At 43.3% G+C, this 22,139-nt stretch overlaps 1 protein-coding gene and 1 long non-coding RNA gene across 9 annotated transcripts in view; one reads left to right on the forward strand and one right to left on the reverse strand.

Annotated features, from left to right (window-relative positions):
* LOC119967698 overlaps window positions 1-22,139 on the forward strand; it is a 38,000-nt gene that overhangs the window by 6,851 nt on the left and 9,010 nt on the right. Inside the window, exon 2 of the long non-coding RNA XR_005461054.1 lies at window positions 4,413-4,444. This is a non-coding gene — a long non-coding RNA (uncharacterized LOC119967698). The remainder of the gene's footprint in view (window positions 1-4,412; window positions 4,445-22,139) is intronic.
* ggps1 (geranylgeranyl diphosphate synthase 1) overlaps window positions 11,353-22,139 on the reverse strand; it is a 118,873-nt gene continuing 108,086 nt past the window's right edge. For 6 of the 8 annotated variants that reach the window (XM_038800555.1, XM_038800562.1, XM_038800554.1 and 3 more), the window contains one exon: window positions 11,353-13,124. In XM_038800555.1, the coding sequence (XP_038656483.1) occupies window positions 12,369-13,124 (756 nt within the window). In that variant the 3' untranslated portion in view covers window positions 11,353-12,368. Of the gene's footprint in view, window positions 13,125-14,560; window positions 14,626-14,675; window positions 14,767-22,139 lie in introns of those variants that run through there. The other 2 variants (XM_038800560.1, XM_038800559.1) reach the window with 2 other exon arrangements.

The raw sequence follows: 22,139 nt of genomic DNA on the forward strand, positions 1-22,139 counted from the left end.
CCGAGAGATGGACACCTGAGGGTGGATTCCTCGCATCCTGAAGATTTGCAATCGGCAACACCATTGGGTATTACGACCCCCACCCAGAGACTTAATTGGCTAAGGGCCAGAGAGCTTTCTGGGAAGGTGCAAAGGAGGGGGCTAAAAATCGACCACCAGAACCCTCCCCAGCGAAGACTCGGCGCAGAGCTAGCAAAGAAGATTGGGTGAAGACCAGAGATGGAAGGAAGAAGTGTGCAAGACCCACCTTGGCGGGTGAAGGCCCCGAGACCACCGGGAGAGACCTGCAGCTTGACCGAGTTCATCGGCACGGGTGATATTAGGAATCTTGGGAGCATCATCATTGTTTGGGATAATTTAAGGGAGGGGCGGGCGACTGTTTACTGTGTTTAATAACAAATTTGGTTGAATCTTAAACTTGTATTTGTTCATCTCGCAAACAAGGGCACCTGGGTAAAACGTTCGAGTAATAATCTGATCAAAGTGTTTGAGATTTTACAGACATCAGTTTATAGACCACCATGGGGATCTTAATTGTGCCGTATATTTTTTTTTAAAAGAATGATGCCAGGGATAAAGTTATGTGGAGAGACCTTGGAGCAGAGCAGAATAAAGGGAGATTTATCAGAGATCTTTGATGGGTTCTGATCGAGTAAACGAGATAGATTTAAAGTAATTGGCAAAAGTATCAAAGTACTAGTCACCATAAGATACTGATGTCTGCACAGTATTCCACGCTCTGAATATCAGTATAGCTGGAATGATAAGCCAGTTGCCAGATTTTAAGCCAAGTGCTACAGAAAGCTAAAAAAATTCCCAGAGAACTCAGACTCTCATCTCTTCAGTAAATTGAAGAGATCCATTCTTCTGATAAAAATGTTTTTGGTATTTACTGTTATCCAACACAGAATTTCAGAGACAATTTTGTGAAGCAAATTGAATTAGAGACACTGGACAAAGAAATGATGTCATCCTTTCCTTCAACACCATTTTCCATCATTATAGCAGTTACGAATTCATTTATTGGAGTATGGAACAAGATGTGCCAGGGGTCAAGGTCTATAGCAGCTGGGGAAATGACCATCGGCTGGCAGATACAAATTAGTAATGTGCAATATCTCGAGTACACAGACTGGCACCTAAATAGCTTCAACTAAAACATCGCAAGCCAGCTAACAAGACCAACACCACCAGGGACTACTGGATGATTAATTTTTCATAACATTAAAATATACTGGGCAATAAATGAAAGCTACTCAAATATGAACAGGAATCTAAATATTAAGGGCGGATCGGTGACGCAGTGGTTAGCACTGCTGCCTTACGGCACCGAGGTCCCAGGTTCGATCCTGGCCCCGGGTCACTGTCCGTGTGGAGTTTGCACATTCTCCCAGTGTCTGCGTGGGTCTCACCCCCACAACCCAAAGATGTGCAGGGTAGGTGGATTGGTCACGCTAAATTGCCCCATGGTGTCCAGGAATGTGCAAATTAGGTTATGGGGTTACGGGGGTACGGAGGGGTGGTTGGGTGAATGGATATGGGTAGAGTGCTCGTTCGGAGGGTCGGTGCAGACTTAATAGGACGAATGGCCTCCTTCAGCATTGTAGGGATGCTATAATTTACATTTATACAGCATTTTTCACCACTTCAAGATGTCTCAAAATAATTTACACCCACGAAGTAAATGCAGCTAATTTTCACACAGAGCAGCACCACAAATAACAATGTGATAATAACCAAATAATCTGCTTAAGTGACAGTGGTTAAGGGATAAATGTTGGCGAGACCACTGGGTATTTTAAATAGTGACTTTCGCACATCTCTCCATTGAAATGCACTTGCCAAGCTTCTACCTATTTCACCATCCTATGCATGTTTTCTTTTAATCGTTCATGGGACAGGCTGTATGAGCATTTATTATCTATCCCTAATTGCCCTTGAGGAGACAGTTAAGCGTCAACCACATTTCTCTGGGTCTGGAGTCACATGTTGGCCTTCACTAAAGGACATTAATGAACCAGATGTGTTTTCCCCGACAATCAACAATGGTTTCATGGTCATCATTAGACATTTTTAATTCCAGATTTTTATTGAATTCAAATTTCACCATCTGCAGTGGCAGGATTTGAGAAATGTCACTAAAAACAAAAGTTGGTTACTGTTAGAATAGACAACTCCATCTCATTCATACAATGTCATTTGAACTGCTTATCATTAATTATCCAAGAATGTCACAAATAGTAACGTGCATGGGTTTTGATTTTGTTAGATGTACTGGTGATGCTAAATTAGAGTGTGCTGTGTAGTTCATCAGCACATTAACCTTTAATCTCTTCGACCTATGTGCTTCCCTGAGCATGACTCAGTCTTCTCAACTACCTTCTGTTCCTGATCAATCAGCTGCACACTTGCCTACACTGGAGGTTTTGCTCACAACTCTGGACCTTCTTTTAGTGCAGTCCAGTTTGATGGAAGTGAAAGCCTCTCCCCATCACACATGCAAGGGTGCACAAATCTTAAATAAATCGCAATCCACTCTCCACTGAACATAGAAAAGATCAGAGAATTTCTCCAAAATGGCAATCTCCATTGGAGTGAGCGTGGTGGAAATGAAGAAACGTCATATTGCTGGGATAGGGGCTGAATGCAGAAGTTTTAAGGCAGATGGTTGGCAGAGTATATTTTTATTTTTTAAAACATCGATCCCATGTTCTTGATTTTCCCACAAGAAAACATCCTCTCCACATCCACCCAGTCACTCAGGATCTTAAAGGTCTCAATCAAGTTGCCTCTTACTCTTCTAAACGACAGTGGATACAAGGATAACCAACCTGTCCAACTTTTCCTCAAGACAGCCAACCCATCCCTTCGTCTCGTAAACCTTTTGCTAATTACTGGCTATACCTGCATACTAGCCTTGAGATTCATGCAGAGACACCCAAATCCTTTGTAACAAGAGCTCTACAATCGCTCATCATTTAAATAAGCTTCCTTTTTATTCTTCCCTCCAAATTGGACAATTTCATATTTCCCAACATTGTGCATGTTGGGTGAAACTATTCACAAATAGCCCTTAACGTGAGCAAAAGAAGCAATTTATTGTTGCAGAGCTCTGGGAGAAAGGTCCTAGTTGTATTGCCGGCACATTTTCTCACTGAGCTGTGGCTTAATATACACCTTCAAAAGCAGAATTAGTTTGCATTCACATTTACATATAGCCAATCAATTCTCTTGGTATCGCAGTTAATTCCATATATATAGTTATCAAATCTTACATAATATGTTACATTTGTCCAATCAATACATTGTGCACGTGATTATATAAGCTCATAAGGTTGAGGTGCCAGTCCTGGATTTGAATCTGGTACCTCTCGCAGCTGTTTTGACAGCTTAGAATAACAGCTCCTGCAATCTGTGGAGCACTGGTCATTACTGACCCATTGTTCTTGGAGGATACATCTGTTAGAGTCACTCTTTGTCCAAAGTTCATGGTCTCAGCAGAAAAAAAAACATGTAACAACTTAAAAGCAAGTATTAATTCATATAGCTATCCCACTATACATTGTCAACACACAGTTTACACCAACAATCCCTCCTTTTGGTCCTGGAGGATGTTCACGAATCCAGATGACAACACCCAATATGAAGGCAGCAGGGTGAAGGTATATACGGCCCTGTGGACCATCGACTTCTTCCAGATGTTCCGTAGGTACACCCTGCCTGTGGCTCACCGACCACTCTTCATATGAACTTGTTGCACGGTTTCTTTCCTTCGTCCGCTGTTCCCTTGAGTAACGGGGCGATCTTGACAGATGCAACACGCTTGAGCCATCATGGCTTTATAGCAGGTATTAAAACAACTCATAACCACACAACATATTATAAAAATAACAATTATGAGCACCCATGTGCAAGGTAATATCCCCATGAGCCCCCCAGCAACCAGCTCAACCATCGCCTCCTGATGTCTCATGCAATTTCTTAATTTCCTTTCGACTGTGGTCTGCTACATTTGTAATGTTTTCTGAACTGTCAGGAATGTATGTACAGGGGGGCATGTGGCGCAGTGGATAGCACAGGGACTGCGGCGCTGAGGACCTGGGTTTGAATCCCGGCCCTGGGTCACTGTCCGTGTGGAGTTTGCACATTCTCCCCATGTCTGCGTGGGTTTTGCCCCCACAACACAAAGATGTGCAGGATAGGTGTATTGGCCACACTAAATTGGCCCTTAATTGGAAAAAAATAATTGGGTACTTTAAATTTATAAGAAAAAGGAAAAAAAGAAAATTAAAAAATAGCCTGTTTCTCTAGTGGTGGGAAGGCTTTTTATATCTATCATGTGTGACATTAGCATAACATTGGACAGGGACGTATTTAATATCTGTCATTTGTTCTTCGTTCTCAATGTGTAGGCGGGATTTTCTCGGCGGGAGTCGTTTAAAAGGTCAGTACTTTTTCTTGTTGTTGCCTGAGCATAATTTATGCTTGTTACTAACTGGTGAACTAAGATGACCCCAGTGTTTCGCTTCTGTTTATCCCACCATTTTTTTCGTGCTAAGGGGGCTGCGTCGGGATCCCACTCATCTTTTTTTTTTTTAAATTTGGAGTACACAATTCCTTTTTTACAATTAAGGGGCAATTTAGCGTGGCCAATCCACCTACCCTGCATATCTTTGGGTTGTGGGACCAAACCTATGCAAACACGGGGAGAATGTGCAAACTCCACACAGTGACCCAGAGCCGGGATCAAACCTGGGACCTCGGCGCTGTGAGGCTGCAGTGCTAACCCAATGCGCCACCATGCTGCCCAATCCCACCCATCTTTTGATCATTTTTTATACTAGGTCCTTTCGTTCTTGTCTGAACACCAGACTCGGGGATCCTGAGGGACACCAGCAGAGCAGCTTTTTACCTCTCTTTTCCATGATTTGTTAACAGTGTTGTCTATCAACCACGTTTCCAGTTCCCCCAGGTGACTGTGCTCAGAGGGTTTACCAATCGTCCACTCACTTGGAGCAGTGGTCCTGGCTTGTCACTATGTCTCGGTATATGAATTAATCCTATGACCACTAACACTGGACTAATTCTGGCCTTTACGTGGGGCACAATTATCCTCTTAATTCAGGCTCAGTATGGAACCTCAAGCAGCCGATTATCACAATACATTTAATAACATAAAACACAAAGAATTAAACTGAGTCCCTTACTCATGTGGTCTCGATACCTGGTTCGTTTGGATACCGCTTCGCCGTTCGTCCATCTTTTAAAAAATAAATTTAGAGTGCCCAATTCATTTTTTTCCAATTAAGGAGCAATTTAGTGTGGCCAATCCACCTACCTCGCACATCTTTTGGGTTGTGGGGGTGAAACCCACGTAAACACGGGGAGAATGTGCAAACTCCACACGGACAGTGACCCAGAGCCGGGATCGAACCTGGGACCTCGGCGCCATGAGGCAACAGGGCTAACCACTGTGGCACCGTGCTGCCTTTCCGTTCGTCCATCTTGCCGTGTAACTCTAAAGTTCCGTCAAAAGTTTGACTACTTGCCCGATTCACCGGCTCGAGCGGCACCCAACTCCGCGGCATCCTGTTTGACTATGCCATTTGTTGGGTGAATATATTCACAAGTAGACCTTAATGTGAGCAAAAGAAGCAATTTATTGTTGAAGAGCTCTGGGAGAAAGGTCCTAGACCCCCGCAGTCGTGCAGGCACACTTTCTCACTGAGCTGTGTCTTAATATACATTTCCAAAAGCTGAATTAGTTTGCATTCTCATTTACATACAGCAAATCAAATCTCTTAATATTGCAGTTAATTCCATATATAGTTATCAATTCTTTACACATTCGTCCAATCAATATGTTGTGCACATGATTACATAAGCTCATAAGGTTACAAGTTGCCAGTCCTGTATTTGAACCCGGGAACTCTCGCAGCTGTTTTGACAGCTTAGAATAATAGCTCCTGAATTCCGTGGAGTAGTGGTCATTACTGACTCCGTGGAGTAGTGGTCATTACTGACTCCGTGGAGTAGTGGTCATTACTGACCCATTGTTTTTGGAGGATACATAAGAGTCACTCTTAGTCCAAAGTTCACAGGCTCATCAGAAAAACATGTAGCAACTTAAAAGCATGTATTAATTCATAGAGCTAAGTATCCCACCATACATTGCCAATGCAGAAAGTTTACACCAACACTTTTTGACCAGATCTTTGCCCACTCACTTAACCTATGCACAACCCTTTGTGAATGTGTTATTCATAATTTACTTTCCTGCGCATCTTTGTGTCAGCAGAAAATGTAGCACCTGCAGCTTCCTTCATTTAAGCCATTTATATAAATTGCTAAATATTGAGGCACCGACAGTAATCTCTGTGGCACATCACTTGTTACATCCTGCCAACCCGAAAAAGACCCATTTATGCGGTTGCCTGTTTGCTTACCACAAGCTTTTCCTTTTTGCAATAACCCTGGAACCTTGTCAGATGCATTCTAGAAATCTAAATACAAGAATGGGACCGGCTGCATGAATTGAATCTGGCCTGGCTAGTGGACCAAACGAAGGACGATTTTCGGAGATGGGAAGCGCTTCCGTTGTCTCTGGCTGGGAGGGTGCAAACAGCGAAGATGATGGTTCTCCCGAGATTCCTATTTGTATTTCAGTGTCTCCCCATCTTTATTCCGCGGTCATTTTTGAAGCGGGTCAACAGAGTGATCACGGGCTTCGTCTGGGCGGGCAAGACCCCGCGAGCAAGGAAGGTAATGCTTGAGCGGAGTCGGGGAGAGGGCAGGCTGGCTCTGCCAAATTTTAGCAACTATTACTGGGCGGTAATATAGCCATTATCAGGAAGTGGGTGGTGGGGGAGGGGTCAGCATGGGTGCTTATTTAGCTGAGGGGCTGGTTTAGCTCACTCGGCTAAATCGCTGGCTTTTAAAGCAGACCAAGCAGGCCAGCAGCACGGTTCGATTCCCGTACCAGCCTCCCCGGACAGGCGCTGGAATGTGGCGATTAGGGGCTTTTCACAGTAACTTCATTGAAGCCTACTCGTGACAATAAGCGATTTTCATTTCATTATGGAGGCACTTCATGTAAGGGCACCAGTCTGGGGGAGTTGGTAACTGTGCCTCTGCCGTTCCCGCCGGCACGGTACTCCACCAGCCCCGTGGTGGTGGCAGCCCTGAGAGTTTGGGGCCAATGAGGAGACATGTGGGAGCGGAGGGAGCATCTGTCTGGTCCCCAATCTGTAATAATCACCGGTTTGCCCCGGGAAGTATGGATGGCGGTTACCGGATATGGCGGAGAGCAGGGATTGAGAGGATGGGGGATATGTTTGTAGAGGGGAGCTTTCCGAGTATGAGGGCATTGGAGGAAAAGTTTGGGTTGGCGAGGGGAAACTAATTCAGGTATCTGCAGGTGTAGGACTTCCTACGTAAACAGGTATCAACCTTCCCGCTCCTACCGCTAAAGGGGATTCAGGACAGGTAGTTTCCAGAGGGTGGGTAGGGGAAGGGAGCGTCTCGGACATTTATAAGGAGCTTATGGGGTTGGAGGTGACGTAGACCGAGGAGCTGAAGCACAAGTGGGAGGAGGAGCTGGGAGGTGACATAGAGGATGGTCTATGGGCAGACAGGTTGAGTAGAGTCAACGCGTCCACAACATGTGCCAGGCTCAGCCTGATACAATTAAAGGTCGTTCATTGGGCTCACATGACAGTGGCCCGGATGAGCAGATTCTTTGGGGTGGAGGACAGGTATGCAAAATGTGCGGGAGGACCGGCGAACAATAGCCACATGTTTTGGACATGCCCAAAGCTTAGGGGATTTTGGCAGGGGTTTGCGGATGTCATGTCCACGGTGTTAAAAATAAGGGTGACACGGATCCAGAGGTGGCGATTTCCGTCATGTCAGAAGACCCGGGAATCCAGGTGGTGAAAAAGGCAGACATTCTGGCCTTTGCTTCCCTGGTAGCCCGGAGACGGATACTATTATCTTGGAGGGACTCAAAGCCCCCGAAGTCGGGGACCTGGCTATCGGACATGGCTAGCTTTCTCTGTTTGGAGAAAATCAAGTTCGCCTTGAGAGGGTCACTGTTAGGGTTCACCCGGAGGTGGCAGCCGTTCGTCGACTTCTTCGCGGAACATTAATCATCAGCAGGCCGGGGCGGGGGGGGGGGGGGGGGGGAGTCGTTTAGATTAGAGATGGGGCGTCAATAAGGGAGGGACCTGTACGAGAGGTAAATGGCTTTTGCACTATGTTTATGGTTTCATGTATGTTGTTCATTTTGTTGTTACTATACCAAAAATACCTCAATAAAACATTTATTAAAAAAAATAAATCCAAATATACTATTCACCAGTTCCCCTTTATCCACATCATAGGAGTTATTCAACGTCCAATAAATTGGTTGAACATGATTTTCCTTTCATAAAACCATGTTGACTCTACCGGATTGCCCTGCCTTGAACTTTTCTACTATGACATCTTTAATAATAGCTTCTAACACTTCCCCAAGACAGGTGTTAGGCTAACTGGCCTGTGGTTTGCGGCTTTGCTCTCCCTTTTGGAATAATATTTGCTATTTTCTAATCGAATGGAACCTTCCCTGAATCTAGGAAATTTTGGAAAATTAAAACCAAGCATCAACTATCTAGCCACTTCTTTGACGACCTTAGGATGACGTCCATCCAGACCCAGGGATTTGTCAGCCCACAGCCCCAACAATTTGCTCAATACCATTTCCCTGGTGATTGTAATTTTCCTGAGGCCCTCCCTCACCCTCCCATTTCAGTGGGCTAAACAGCTGGCTTGTAATGCAGAACAATGCCAGCAGCTCGGGTTCAATTCGCGTACCGGCCTCCCCGACAGGCGCCAGAATGTGGCGACTAGGGGCTTTTCACAATAACTGAAGCCTACTTGTCACAATAAGCAATTATTATTTCCTGATTTACTGCTACTTCCAGGGACGTTAATAATCGCTTATTGTCACAAGTAGGCTTCAATGAAGTTACCGTGAAAAGCCCCTAGTCGCCACATTCCAGCGGGGGGGGGGGGGGGGGGGGGGGGGGGGGGGGGGGGTACGAGAATTGAACCTGTGCTGCTACCTTCATCTGCATTACAAGCCAGCTGTTTAGCCCACTGTGCTAAATTACTGGTGTCCTCTATAGCGAAGACTGATGCCAAATATCTGCTCAATTCATTTGCTATTTCTCTACTTTCTTATCAATTCCCCAGACACACTAATGGGACTAACGTTCACTTTATTAATTCTTCTCTTATTAAAATATCTATAGAAACTCTACCAATTTTTATATCTCCAGCTATGCTTCTCATTCTCTACTTTCCCCCTCCATACTAATTGTTTTGTTATTCTTTTCTGATCTTTATCTTCTAACTAATTTTCTTCCCGACCATCCATCTTTGTACAATTATATGATTGTTCTTTAAGTTTGATACTGTCTTTAACTTTAGCTAACCACAAATGGTGAATCCTCTCCTTGGAATTTGTTCTTTGTTGGAATGCATCTATTGTGTATTCTGAACTATCCCTTTACATGTCTCCCACTGTATTCCTATTGATCCTTAACCACAATTACCAGTTCACTTTAACTAGCTCCATAAATGCCTTAAGTTTTAAAACATTAATCTTAGACCACTCTTCTCTCCCTCAAACTGAACGTAAAATTCAATCATATTATGATTGCTGCTACCTAGGGGTGCCTTCACTGAGGTTACCAATTAATCTTATCTTGTTGCACTATACCAGTCTAGTGTAGCCTGTCCTCTGGATGGCTCCAGATCATGAATTCCTCAGCGACACCACCTCTGCCCATCTGACTTTTCCAATCTTGGTGGAGATTAAAATTCCCCAAGGTCCGTACATCAGACCGACAAGCGACTCCTTGTATTTCTCATCTCAACCCAAAGCACCGATTTCCTGAACCTTGGGTCATCCCTCTCTAATGTAGTCTTTAATTAAGAGCCACCACTCAACCTTTTCCTTTTTTCATTATAAATTTAGAGTATCCAGTTGTTTCTTTCCAATTAAGGGAAATTTTATCGTGGCCAATCCACCTACCCTGCACATCTTTTAAGGGGTACAGTATATATTGACTGTTATATATAATATATATATATATATATATATGTTCAATGTGGTATATAATATGTGTGTTGGGGGAAGGAGGGGGGGGAGAGAAGGGAAAGAGAGAGAGAGAGAGAGAGAAGGGAAAGAGAGAGAGAGAGAGAGAGAAGGGAAGAGAGAGAGAGAGAGAGAGAAGGAGAGAGAGAGAGAGAGAAGGGAAAGAGAGAGAGAGAGAGAGAGAAGGGAAAGAGAGAGAGAGAGAGAGAGAGAGAAGGGAAAGAGAGAGAGAGAGAGAGAGAGAGAAGGGAAAGAGAGAGAGAGAGAGAGAGAGAGAGAGAAGGGAAAGAGAGAGAGAGAGAGGAGAGAGAGAGAAGGGAAAGAGAGAGAGAGAGAAGGGAGAGAGAGAAGGGAAGAGAGAGAGAGAGAAGGGAGAGAGAGAGAGAGAAGGGAAGAGAGAGAGAGAGAGAGAGAGAGAGAGGGGAAAGAGAGAAGGGAAAGAGAGAGAGAGAGAGAGAGAGAGAGAGAGAGAGAGAGAGAGAGAGAGAGAGAGAGAGAGAGCCATGCAGACAATGGGAGAATATCCAAACTCCGCACGGACAGTGACCTGGGGCCGAATTGAACCGAAGGGGTCCTCAGCGCAGTGAAGCATCCGTGCAGCCTTCACTTTTTCCGAACTTCCTGTCTTTTCCAAATGTCACGTCAGATTGTACTTATTTATATTTGTGCTAGTAGGATAATTTGTGATCAGATTATCAAAGTTTTGTCTAGAATAGTGCCAAACTTCAGTTGACGGCTTCTGCAGTCACATTTAAAGATATCCCTGTTGTTTGTAGGAAATTCAAGGTATAGCAGTGCCCTTGATACTTAAGGCCACTATTGTGGAACAGTCAAGCTGTACAAAATGTAAGAAAAATGGAAGCTGGCAACACAATCCCTGCATTGGTCAGCTTAAAATGCTTCCTTTGGTGGGGAAAAAATGAATCTTCCTCCTTCCCTGCTTTTGAAAGTAGGCAGGCAGATACCACATTGAACATGTTAAGATAGCACGAGTTTGCAGCTTAATATTTGCATCAGGCACATTTCCCAGCAATGCTTGACCAGAGAAACGAGGGCGAATTGAATGACTTCCTTACAAAAGGGGAGGAAAAATCGAAGGATGAAAACAAACAAGTGAGAAGACTGGATTGCTGGAGATTAGATTGGTGCAAACTAGAATTAATTCAAGTAACTAGCTTAATTGCAAACCAATTGAAGTAGTAAAATACATGGCCCAGTAAAACGGACTTGAATTTATTGTAAAAATACATTGCAATTGTAACAGGTAGATATGTACTAACTCTTCCATCTTTCTGTATATTGTGCAATCATTAATGCTGGAAGGGTATTAGCATGGCTGTGTTCAGTCGGTCAGCACCATTCGTTCTCACTCGATATAAATGGCCGAGCAAAGTTACAACAGCATCAGGTAGAGGGCAGCAATCATCAGCTGTTTTGGTCTGCTATCTCAAGGAGTGCAGCAAAGTACATGACAAATGTTGATCTTGATGCTTATGATACAGTGCTCGTTGTCTCAGATTCTCCCTAGCATGGTAGATCTCTGAGCCCCCTCTGCTGTCCAACCTAGCCAACATCTTGCAGCACCCCTATTGTGATCAGCAGTACACACAATGGAGCTAACTGGCACCATGAGCCCAAAGACCAGGTTCTCTAACACTCCCAGTCACTGTTACAGGTGGGGAGAACAGACAAATCAGAGGGGATAAGACAGACATCGTGTCAGGCACACATCAATTAAGCAAAACAAAATATAAATAATAACTACTAGCTACCATATTTCTATGCATACATCTGTAATATATCATACCAGGAAAAGATAGGGGTCCCAAGAGTTTTGACAATTGTATTGCTATTCCTGGCTCTAATCTTGACAATACACTGGGGCATTACATTAGGATCACACCGAAGCATTAAAAGATGCATTCAGTACAGTTGGAATGGGAAAAGCTTTCAACTGCAAGAATATCTTGTGATTCTCATTATCCAACCCCCAAACTGCAAGTACTATTTTAAACACCTCACACTCTGCGAGAATGAGGAAGTGAGTGACAGTGCACTCATGGGACAGAGAGCGATCTCAAAAGAAAGCACTAATTGAGTGCGCACTGGAGAGATAATGAGCGGTGACAGTATTCACAAGTGCAAGAAACCAAGTGGAGGAACACTCAGGAGAGAATACACACGTGCAAGAAAGGCGTCAGGAGTAAGAGAAAAAAGGGAAAAAGAGTTAAGTCTCTTTATACAGTTGACTGAGTTGTTCAATTAAAGCTACTAACTGTGGGTTACCTCCAAATTTGTCAATAGTTTTATAAGCTTCGGATTCCAACTGATTGAGTGTTTCCCTGGTGTGAACAAAAGAACCCACCTTTTCAAGGTAACTTACACAGTATTTCTTTATATCTATATTTTCAGTCCTCTGTCGCAAAATATTTTGCACCTGTGTACTTTCTGGATGTGACCAGATAGCATGAATAAGAGGGAATGAAAACTTCCCCTCTGTTAAATCTTCACCGAAACCCTTGTTTGCACTGTATTCGCTGGATAACAGGTTTGCATAATCATCACGTATTTGGAACAAAAGCCCCAGCGTGTCAAGAAGAGGCTTTAAGTCAGATTTATTTTCAGAGAACAGTTGCATGAGGCCGACAGCCAGGCCGAAGAGTCCTCCAGTTTTCTGTAGCACCATGGCCTTGTAATCTTCCACTGTTGGACAGGTGTATGAATCTCTCCAATGGATGTCCAGGCCTTGACCCCGATGGAGCTCCAGTAGCTGTTGTGTGAAGACTTTAATGGCTTCTGGATGATCAAGGGTCAGCACCTTCTCCAGACTTAAAAAGTAGACGTAGTTGGCGGAGTTTATGACGGATGGAATACCATAGATGCTGTGCGCTACAGGAATGCCACGGCGCAGCTTAGAATTATCCTCAATATCATCGATCAGTATACTAGCACTGTGCAGCATTTCTATAACTTCTATGATGACCTAGAGCAAAAACAGAAACATCGAAAAGTATGAAAGGCATGCTGAAAGACTAGCCAGTTTTACTTCTATAGAGAACAACCATCCAACTTCAAACCTAGCTTGGCTATATCAAACTCTTATCAAAATCTATCCCTGTTTTTAGGGTTATTCTAATCCCTTCCCATTATCCCCTTTTAATAAAATATTATGCCCCAATGAGATGCCGCAGGAATTTTTGTCAATTAAAAGGTATTGTGTAAATGTAAATGGTTGTTAACTTGATTTTGATTGATATACCAAGCATCCTTTTTTTAAACTTCAGCCTGTATGCAGCAACCATTGTAAATATGAAATAAATGCCAAGTTACAAATTATTGATAGACAGAGAAAGGCTCACAAGCAACTGGATCCAGCATTGCATTTGTGCAACCAAAAGAAAAGTCAGGTGAGCCTTTCAGAATATTTACAGATGTTTGAACTCCAGTTATTTTACATAATCAATCACAAAAAGCCCATTTGTTTCATGCCAAGCCATCTAATTAGTCCAAAGCTCTTGTTCTTTCCCCACAGTCAGTCTTGCAAACATGGCTTTGAAAAATCACTATCAAATTGGTTTTTATCACTCCTTCAGAAAACATGCTGCGCAAAGAAAATTCTTATCTCCTGCACTGCTTTAGTCAACTACTTCAAATCTATATAATAATCTTTATTGTCACAAGTAGGCTTCCATTAACACTGCAATTAAGTTACTGTGAAAAACCCCTAGTCGCCACATTCCCACGCCCATTTGGGTATACGGAGCAGAATTCAGATTGCCTAATTTATCTCTTCCGGGACTGTATTCTTTGTTACCTGTCACCTGCTAATCATCACCCTCCCCATTAAATCCCCCCTTTGTCGTCTCTACTTTTAAAAAGGAAAAATCCCAGTTTCTCCACTGTCACCACCTAGCTGAAGCCCCTTAATCCTGGTACCATCTTAGTAATAGCCCTCTGCACCCTCCCCAAGTCCCTGACGTTACCTAAAGTTTAGTTCCCAGAATGGGACACAATATTCTAGCTGGGGGGCTAACTAATGATTTGTAAAGGTTCACTGTAAACTCCCTTGCTTTTGTACTCTACACCTCTATTTAAAGGTCAGGAACTCTGATGTCCTTTTTCAAAAACAGCCCTATTGACTTGCTCTGTCACTTTCAAAGACTTCTATTTTCGATCTTGTAAAAGAAAGTAACGTTTCCTTTACTAAATTATTCAATGTGCAAACTTATTTATACATCACCACTCACATCCCTGGGTTCTCCCAAAGTCTTCACAGAAAAAAAGAATGTCATCAGATCAGTTACTCAATCAAAAATGTAAATTAACATTTCCCCCTGCCTCATAGTCAGACATTATAGCGTAGTGCACTTATTGGACAGGAGAAAATTAGTCAGGAGAAAAACCATATGCCAATATTACACTGTCCAGAGTTTGCATGTTCTCCCCCAGAGTTTCCCCCGGGTTCTCCAGTTTCCTCCCACAGTCCAAAGATGTGTAGGTTAGGTGGATCGGCCATGCGAAAATTTCCCCTTACGAGTCCAAAGATGTGCACGTTACGTGGGGTGCTCTTTCAGAGGGTCAGGGCAGACCCGGGCTGAATGGCCTCCTTTTGCATTGTAGGGATTCTAAAAACAAATACAGCTGTATCAATACCAGATAATTCCTCTTATTGTAATGAGTACCAAATTCATTTTAATAATATTCTAACCTTCCAATAATTTCACAGGGGGAGCCATATTTCAGCTTATAGAAAGCTCTGGTTAGATCACACCTAGAGTACTGAAAGCAGTTCTAGTGCCCAAACATTAGGAAGGATAATAATAATAATAATAGGCTTACATTAACACTGCAATGAAGTTACTGTGAAAGGCCCCTAGTCACCACATTCCGGCGTCTGTTTGGGTACACAGAGGGACACTGGAGAATGTCCAATTCACCTAACAGCACGTTCGGGACTGCGGGAGGAAACCGGAGCACCCGGAGGAAACCCACGCAGACACAGGAAGAACGTGCAGACTACACACAGACAGTGACCCAAGCCGGGAATCGAACCTGGGTCGCTGGCACTGTGAAGCAAAAGTGCTAACCACTGTGCTACCGCACTGCCCTTGGCAGATTGGCCTTGGGGCCTGTTCGGTGCTGTATTTTTCTATGTTTTATGTACCAGAATGATACCTGGACTCTCAAGGTTGTTAGAGAAGAGGTTACACAAATTAGGGTTATACTCTCGAATTGTGAAGGCTATTTAGTGATTTGACCCATGTTTTCAAGATATTAAAGGGAACATATTGGGTAGATAAAAGAGAAACTATTTCTACAAGAACATCTAAATCCTTAACTTGGTTTGGAAGTGAATGACTAGGAAGCAGAACCTAAAGGTTAGAACCAATAGTGGGATTCTCTGTTGTGCCGGCAGCACACCCACAGGTTTCCCAGCGGCGTGGGGTGGTCAGCATGGAGAATCCACTGCTGGCGAGGGCATACCGCCCAGGAAAACACAGTTGGTGGACTGGAGAACCCGCCCAGATGTGAAATTAGAAGACACTTCTACACACAAAAGGTGGAGGAAGTTTGGAGTTCACTTCAATGGCAATTGATGTTAGATCAATTGTAATTTTTGAAATCAGAGATTGGTAGATTTGTGTTGGCCCAAAGGCACCAAGGGATCCAGGGCAAAGGTGCGAATACAGTGTTACGTTTGTAGTGTTAGGTCATGAGTCAGCCATGACCTCACTCAATGCTGGAACATGCTTAAAGGGCTTAATGACCTCCTTCAGTTCACAGTGATTATTTTTTGTAAAACTGTGCTTGGGCCTCAGAGTCACATTTACACATCAACTGGGATAGAATAGTCAAAACAGAACAGCGGTTAGAGTGTAACAATGCTGCCACTTTCTCATCAATGTAAATGGAGTGCTGGGTCAACACAAATAGCAGCATTACACAGGTGACAATCCGATATAATCTCACACCAAGTGCAGTGCAACTGCTGCCCAAATGGCCGAAGACCACTCATCTGTTTTCTTTGCAATGAAGTTAACTGTGAGAAATAATTGCAAGACCATGAACACATATAAGGCAATGTACATTGGACTTGTCATTATCGCTGAAGTATCATAAACATATTACCAGCAGCACAATGTCCACCAACATCTAAGAACCACTAGATTCTCAACTTGGCCTGAGGGTCACTGTCAGGGAGGCATTTAGAAGTAGATTAGAAAGAAATCCTTTCGAGCCACTTACAAGAAAATTGGATTGGATTTTGTTTATCGTCATGTGTACAGTGAAAAGTGTTTTTCTGCGAGCAGCTCAACAGATCATTAAGTACATGAAGAGAAAAGTAAATAAAAGAAAATATATAATAGGGCAAGATATTACATAATAGGGCAAGAAAATACATAATAGGGCATAAGAGGTGTTTTACGTCTAATTCCTCCTTCTATTTTTAAAATTTAAAACATTTTTAGAGTACCCAATTCTTTTTTTCCCCAATTAAGCGGCAATTTACTGTGGCCAATCTACCTACCCTGCATATCTTTGAGTTGTGGGGGTAAGACCCATGTAGACACGGGGGGAGAATGTGCAAACTCCATCCCTACAATGCTAGCCACTGTGCCATGATCTAATTGATTGACAGATTAGGTTTCAAGGGCAAAATGGCTTCCTCCTATTCTATGAACCCATGGTTTTGAATAAAAGGCATCAAACATGAAACGTTTACTGTGCCACCGTCCTGCCCCTAGTACTTCCTGTTAAGAGTACATTAAACTCGAGACACCGGACATCACTTTCAGGCCGGTCTCAAACGTGAATCCAATTCTGGGTCTCAAATGGAGAAAAATCTGGGAGCCAATTTATGATAAGCCCATCAGTTAATTAGTATATGTGTGAAATTCACAAATGAATGAGGTAGAGGCAAGTGCCATTCATGTCGCATGTACGATAGTTATACCTGGCTTCCAATGTAGGATTTCAAACTGGGTGCACAAGGGAATCCCTTGGGCTTAAATTTCTGTCTGCCTGGCACAGTGTCAAGAATTCAGTATTTTACTTAGCAGCGCATTTATTTCAATTGTGGAACACAAACTCCATCTGAAATAACGGTGTTCCGTCAGATATTTTGAAGCGGACCGTTGAAGATTAGAGCAGTTAGCTGGGAATGTTTTAAACTTCCTCCTCCATATTTACTTATGCAGATTAATAGGTTCAGCAATATTCCAAAACAGTGGGTACTGCATGGAGGTGCTCAGGGACTACAGGTCAAAATTAACGCCAAATTCCTCAGGGGCTGGTTTAGCTCACAAGGCTAAATCGCTGGCTTATAAAGCAGACCAAGCAGGCCAGCAGCACGGTTCGATTCCCGTACCAGCCTCCCCGGACAGGCGCCGGAATGTGGCGACTAGGGGCTTTTCACAGTAACTTCATTGAAGCCTACTCGTGACAATAAGGGATTTTCATTTCATTTCATTTCAAGATTTCCTGCAAGCCTCAGTCTCAGATCGGACACTACTCCTTTTCACAGCCAAGTTACAAAAGGCACGGTGGTGTCAATGCTTCCCACAGAATTGTATTCATCTTCAGGCATATTAAGGGGTCTAAACTGGAACAGGCAAAGGGGAGAAAATGTGATACAGGAAAGTGCAAGTCCTGTTCCTCTTGGAACTTGTTTTTACTTGTCCTTGACCACCTAAATCAACAGTGATCAAAAAACCAAAACAGTGATAAAAAAACCAACATTGTTTCTCAGTTGTAAATAACTCTTTTCAATAGTAGTTTTTGCAGCTACACATGCTGGTGAATATGCAGAGTGCCACAGAGTACCCAATTCACATGTGTCTCTCACATCTATATCCAGTCCAGAACCGCAAGTTTCTGGCTCGCCACGAAAGTAGAAAATAAATGCTAAAATTATCATGCACATGATCTGCAACCACTCAAAACATTAATTTTAAAACAATGATTTAGTTGCACTTCCGAAATAATTTGTTTGTATATAAAATGCACCATTCCTAAATTAGTGTGCAGAATGTGAATTTTCTATTTTAAACTTGGTCGAGGCAAGATTAATTCCTACTGGAACTCTGCAAAGGTTGTTTTGATGACCAAAACGAAAAAACAAAGAGTCATATCAACCATCTGCCTTGCATTCCCTAAAAATTAACCATCGGCAGTTTAAAATTAAAATAGCACACACTTAAGACCCATACATTATTACCCGTCCGCAATCACCTTTCTGCTAAAATATCAAATGACAGCCCTCCATATGTAAACTGCTTTTACCGGGGCTATATTACTTCATGCAATTGTGTCACACCAGTGCTCTAAAACTTAATGCTGACCTGATTAAATCTGAACAGCCGTTGTGATTTAATGAGCTTGAATAGTGGAACCGAAGCACTCTGAAGGATATACGGCGCTTTATATAGTGCAACTGAAGTAACTAATTTTGGTTGCATTGAAATTGGATACCATTTTGTTATCACAAAAGATTCTTAGTATCTGAATGAATTGTGACAAAGCAGCCTCCACCCTCAGTGGCAAATGCACACAAGTGGAAATACTGTATAAATCCAATTTGTCCTTAATTCAGAAAAGCACACCCACCCTAAAATTATCCAATGCATAAATCCTGTAAAGAAACATTGCACTTATCTCGCTCCTCTGTACTTAGAAAAAAAAATGACTCACCGATACCTCATTCTTAAAACAGCTCCATGTTTAAATGGCTGTTATTTCTCTCTTTCCTCATTCTGTGGGAAATGTATGCACATTGCCCACAACACATGCCCTCAACACACATTTTCAATTCTAAAGATCACTGAATCTGCCTGTGCCTTGTCAGCATTGGACATGCCCATCATTCCTCCCTTTACATTGTAAGTTGATCTTTGGCTGCTGGCATTAATCGTTATTCCTGTGGCAAGGCACAACAGAACCCGGATTTGCTGTAACAAGGACATTCTTTAACTCAACATCCCAAATGAGGGAGTTGCTACTCCGATATTTACTTTGTAGTGAGGAAGTTGCAACACATTGGGAATGTTGGGGGGTGGTCAGGGAATTACAGCAGAAAGTTATTTTTGCTAATGTTGGCACAGTATATGGAGTATCAGATCATGGCCACTCACATGGGAATGTGGATGAATTATTTCATCCGTTGCTATCTCAAGTCTTCAACATTTCAAGAACCATCTCCGACCAGAAACGGATTACCCAAGTTGAAATTTATTCAATGCAAGGCTATAGCGGGAACAAAAGGAGTTGGTGCTCATTGTCTGATTTGCCCCATTTAGATCACCACGTGAAATGGTGTGCATGGAATAGATTAATTACTGCTACTGCAAGGAACCCACTAGTTCCCAGTACAGCACATGGTCATTCAGCCACATGGCTCTCTGTTGGGACAGGTCAAAACTAATCTCGCTGCCTTGTTCTCTTCCCCCCACCCACCTCAACTTCATCTGCTTCAAAATGTTAACCCCTCTCCTGTTAGAAGATAGTGGCTTCAACTTCCTTCACCCCCTACAGCATCATTATTCTACAGTCCAGTAACTTCAGTATAGTCACATTTCTCAGAATCTCTCATTGATCCCATGTCAGTCGTTAGGAACCTAACCTGCACCTCTTTGGACTGTGGGAGAACACTGGAGCACCCGGAGAAAACCCACGCAGACACGGGGAGAACGTACAGACTGCGCACAGTGACCCAGCAGTGAATCGAACCTGGGACCGTGGCGTTGTGAAGCCACAGTGCTAGCCACTTGTGCTACCGTGTTGCCCTGAAAGCGTTAAATTCAGCACCTCCGTATTCCAATGCAGTTATTTGGTAGCACGTAACTGGAGTATTCCTGGAAAGAGACATGCTCTTGAAGCTTTTCATCTTGGATTCATCAGGACAGCTACGCAAGATAAGCCAACAGTAAAAGGTACAATTTATACTGCATGATAAGAATGCTGGCAGTCTCTTCTCATGCAGAATAAATCTGTTCCCTTTACTGTTGGGTTATCTTGCAAATTGCCCAGAGTTCAAGATCAAAAGCTTCAAGAGCATGTCTCTCTTTTCAGCAACTACAATACAGAACAGTCTTTCCCCATTCATGGTCAAATTTAGCTATTATATTTCCCCAGCCTTTCCCTGCAACACTCTACAGGGGAAAGGACATAAAAGCGCCAGGATTTGTCTATCTCACTGTGATTTAAGTTTCACCACAGGTGGGCTGCATTTGATGCATATATGTTGACCTGAGTGTTCACAGGAGAATGGTAGCAGGGCTAGTGTTCCTTTGAGCATAGGCAATTAAGGGTTTGATCAAATTGACGTGTTTATGATGGTTAAAAGATTTGCTAAAATTAGGATAGAATAGAGGGAGAGGAGAGAGTGAGTAAGAGAGCAAGCAGAGGAGAGGGTAAGGAGGACTGTAGGGAGAGAGGGAGGGAGAGAGAGAGTAAGAGAGACAGATCGGTTGAAAGGAGAGAGGGAGAGAGAGAGGAGAGAGAGAGATGGAGAGAGAGAGATGGAGAGAAAGAGAGAGAGAGAGAGATGGAGAGAGAGAGAGAGAGAGAGGGGGGGGGGGAGATGGAGAAAGAGAGAGAGAGACAGAGGAGGGGGGAGAGAGAGAGAGATTGAAAGGGGCGAGAGAGAAAATGGGGGGGGGGGGAGAGAGAGAGAGAGAGAGAGAGAGAATACGCAAACATTCTCTCCCGTGGGAGAAACAGGATAAGGGAGCATAACCTGAATATTGGAGCTAGGCCATTCAGGGGTGATGTCAGGAAGCACTTCATTCAGATTTTTGGCTGTGCTTTCCTGATTTCCACTACTGTGAACTTGAGTGTCAACTGAAAATCTCAAAATTTGAGAGTTTTGTTTAAAGATATAACAGAAAATGGAACAGGGCAGGTGGATGGAATTGAGAATCAGCCAGGATCTAACTGGATAGCAGAACAGGCTTGAGGCCCACATGACAGTGCGACACACAGGTACGGCAGGGAATCAATAAATCTCAGTCGGTCTCCTCTTTCAATTCTCAAGCCGTCACAATCATTTTGTTCAAGAAATTAAGGCTCTAGAAATCATGGCCAAATCATGAATGACAATGCAGTGCACTAGAGAAGGCAGCAGACATATCAAATAGGAACAAGAACGCAAAACAAATACACAACTCCCAAGAGTTTAAAGCTTTTAACATGCCAAACACCACAAGGTTAGAACATAGAACTTTCAGTGCAGAAGGAGGTCATTTGGCCAATCCAGTCTGCACCGACCCACTTAAGCCCTCACTTCCACCCTACCCCCGCAACCCAATAACCCCTCCTAACCTTTTTGGACACTAAGGGGCAATTTATCACGGCCAATCCACCTAACCTGCATGTCTTTGGACTGTGGGAGGAAACTGGAGCACCCGGAGGAAACCCATGCAGACACTGGGAGAACGTGCAGATCTCCGCTCAGACAGTGACCCAGCGGGGAATTGAACCTGGGACCCTGGTGCTGTGAAGCCACAGTGCTAGCCACTTGTGCCACCGTGCTGCCCTTTAAAGCATTAAATTCAGCACCTGCACATTCCAACAGGAATTCTGTAAATATAAAACCACGCAGGCTCCACACAGACCTGTTTAAACAAAAGAGTAAAATCCCTGGAATGATTGAACTATGAGAGATAGATTTCCCTTGCAAGTACCCTGGATTTGGAATTGCTTCTATTACCAGTTCTTTCTCTTCCCAGGGCAAGTACCAAGCTACAACAGTGGTTGTGAATTGTTACTGAGCTGGGTGGCGTCCCAATCATGTAACAACCCAAGGTACGAGGAGTTACAACATCAGAGTAGTTCCTATTGTTTCGTCATCAAGGAATTGTTTTTTTTCCACTGCATATTTCACATTCTAGTAGTTATCTAACGATATGGGCCAAGTGCTGGCAAATGGAATTAGGTAGGCAGGTCAGGTGATTTTCATGCATCAGCCTCGATGGGCCAAAGGGCCTCTTCTGTGCTGTAT

The sequence above is a fragment of the Scyliorhinus canicula genome, chromosome 6 (genome assembly GCF_902713615.1).
Source record: "Scyliorhinus canicula chromosome 6, sScyCan1.1, whole genome shotgun sequence".
NCBI lineage: Eukaryota > Metazoa > Chordata > Chondrichthyes > Carcharhiniformes > Scyliorhinidae > Scyliorhinus > Scyliorhinus canicula.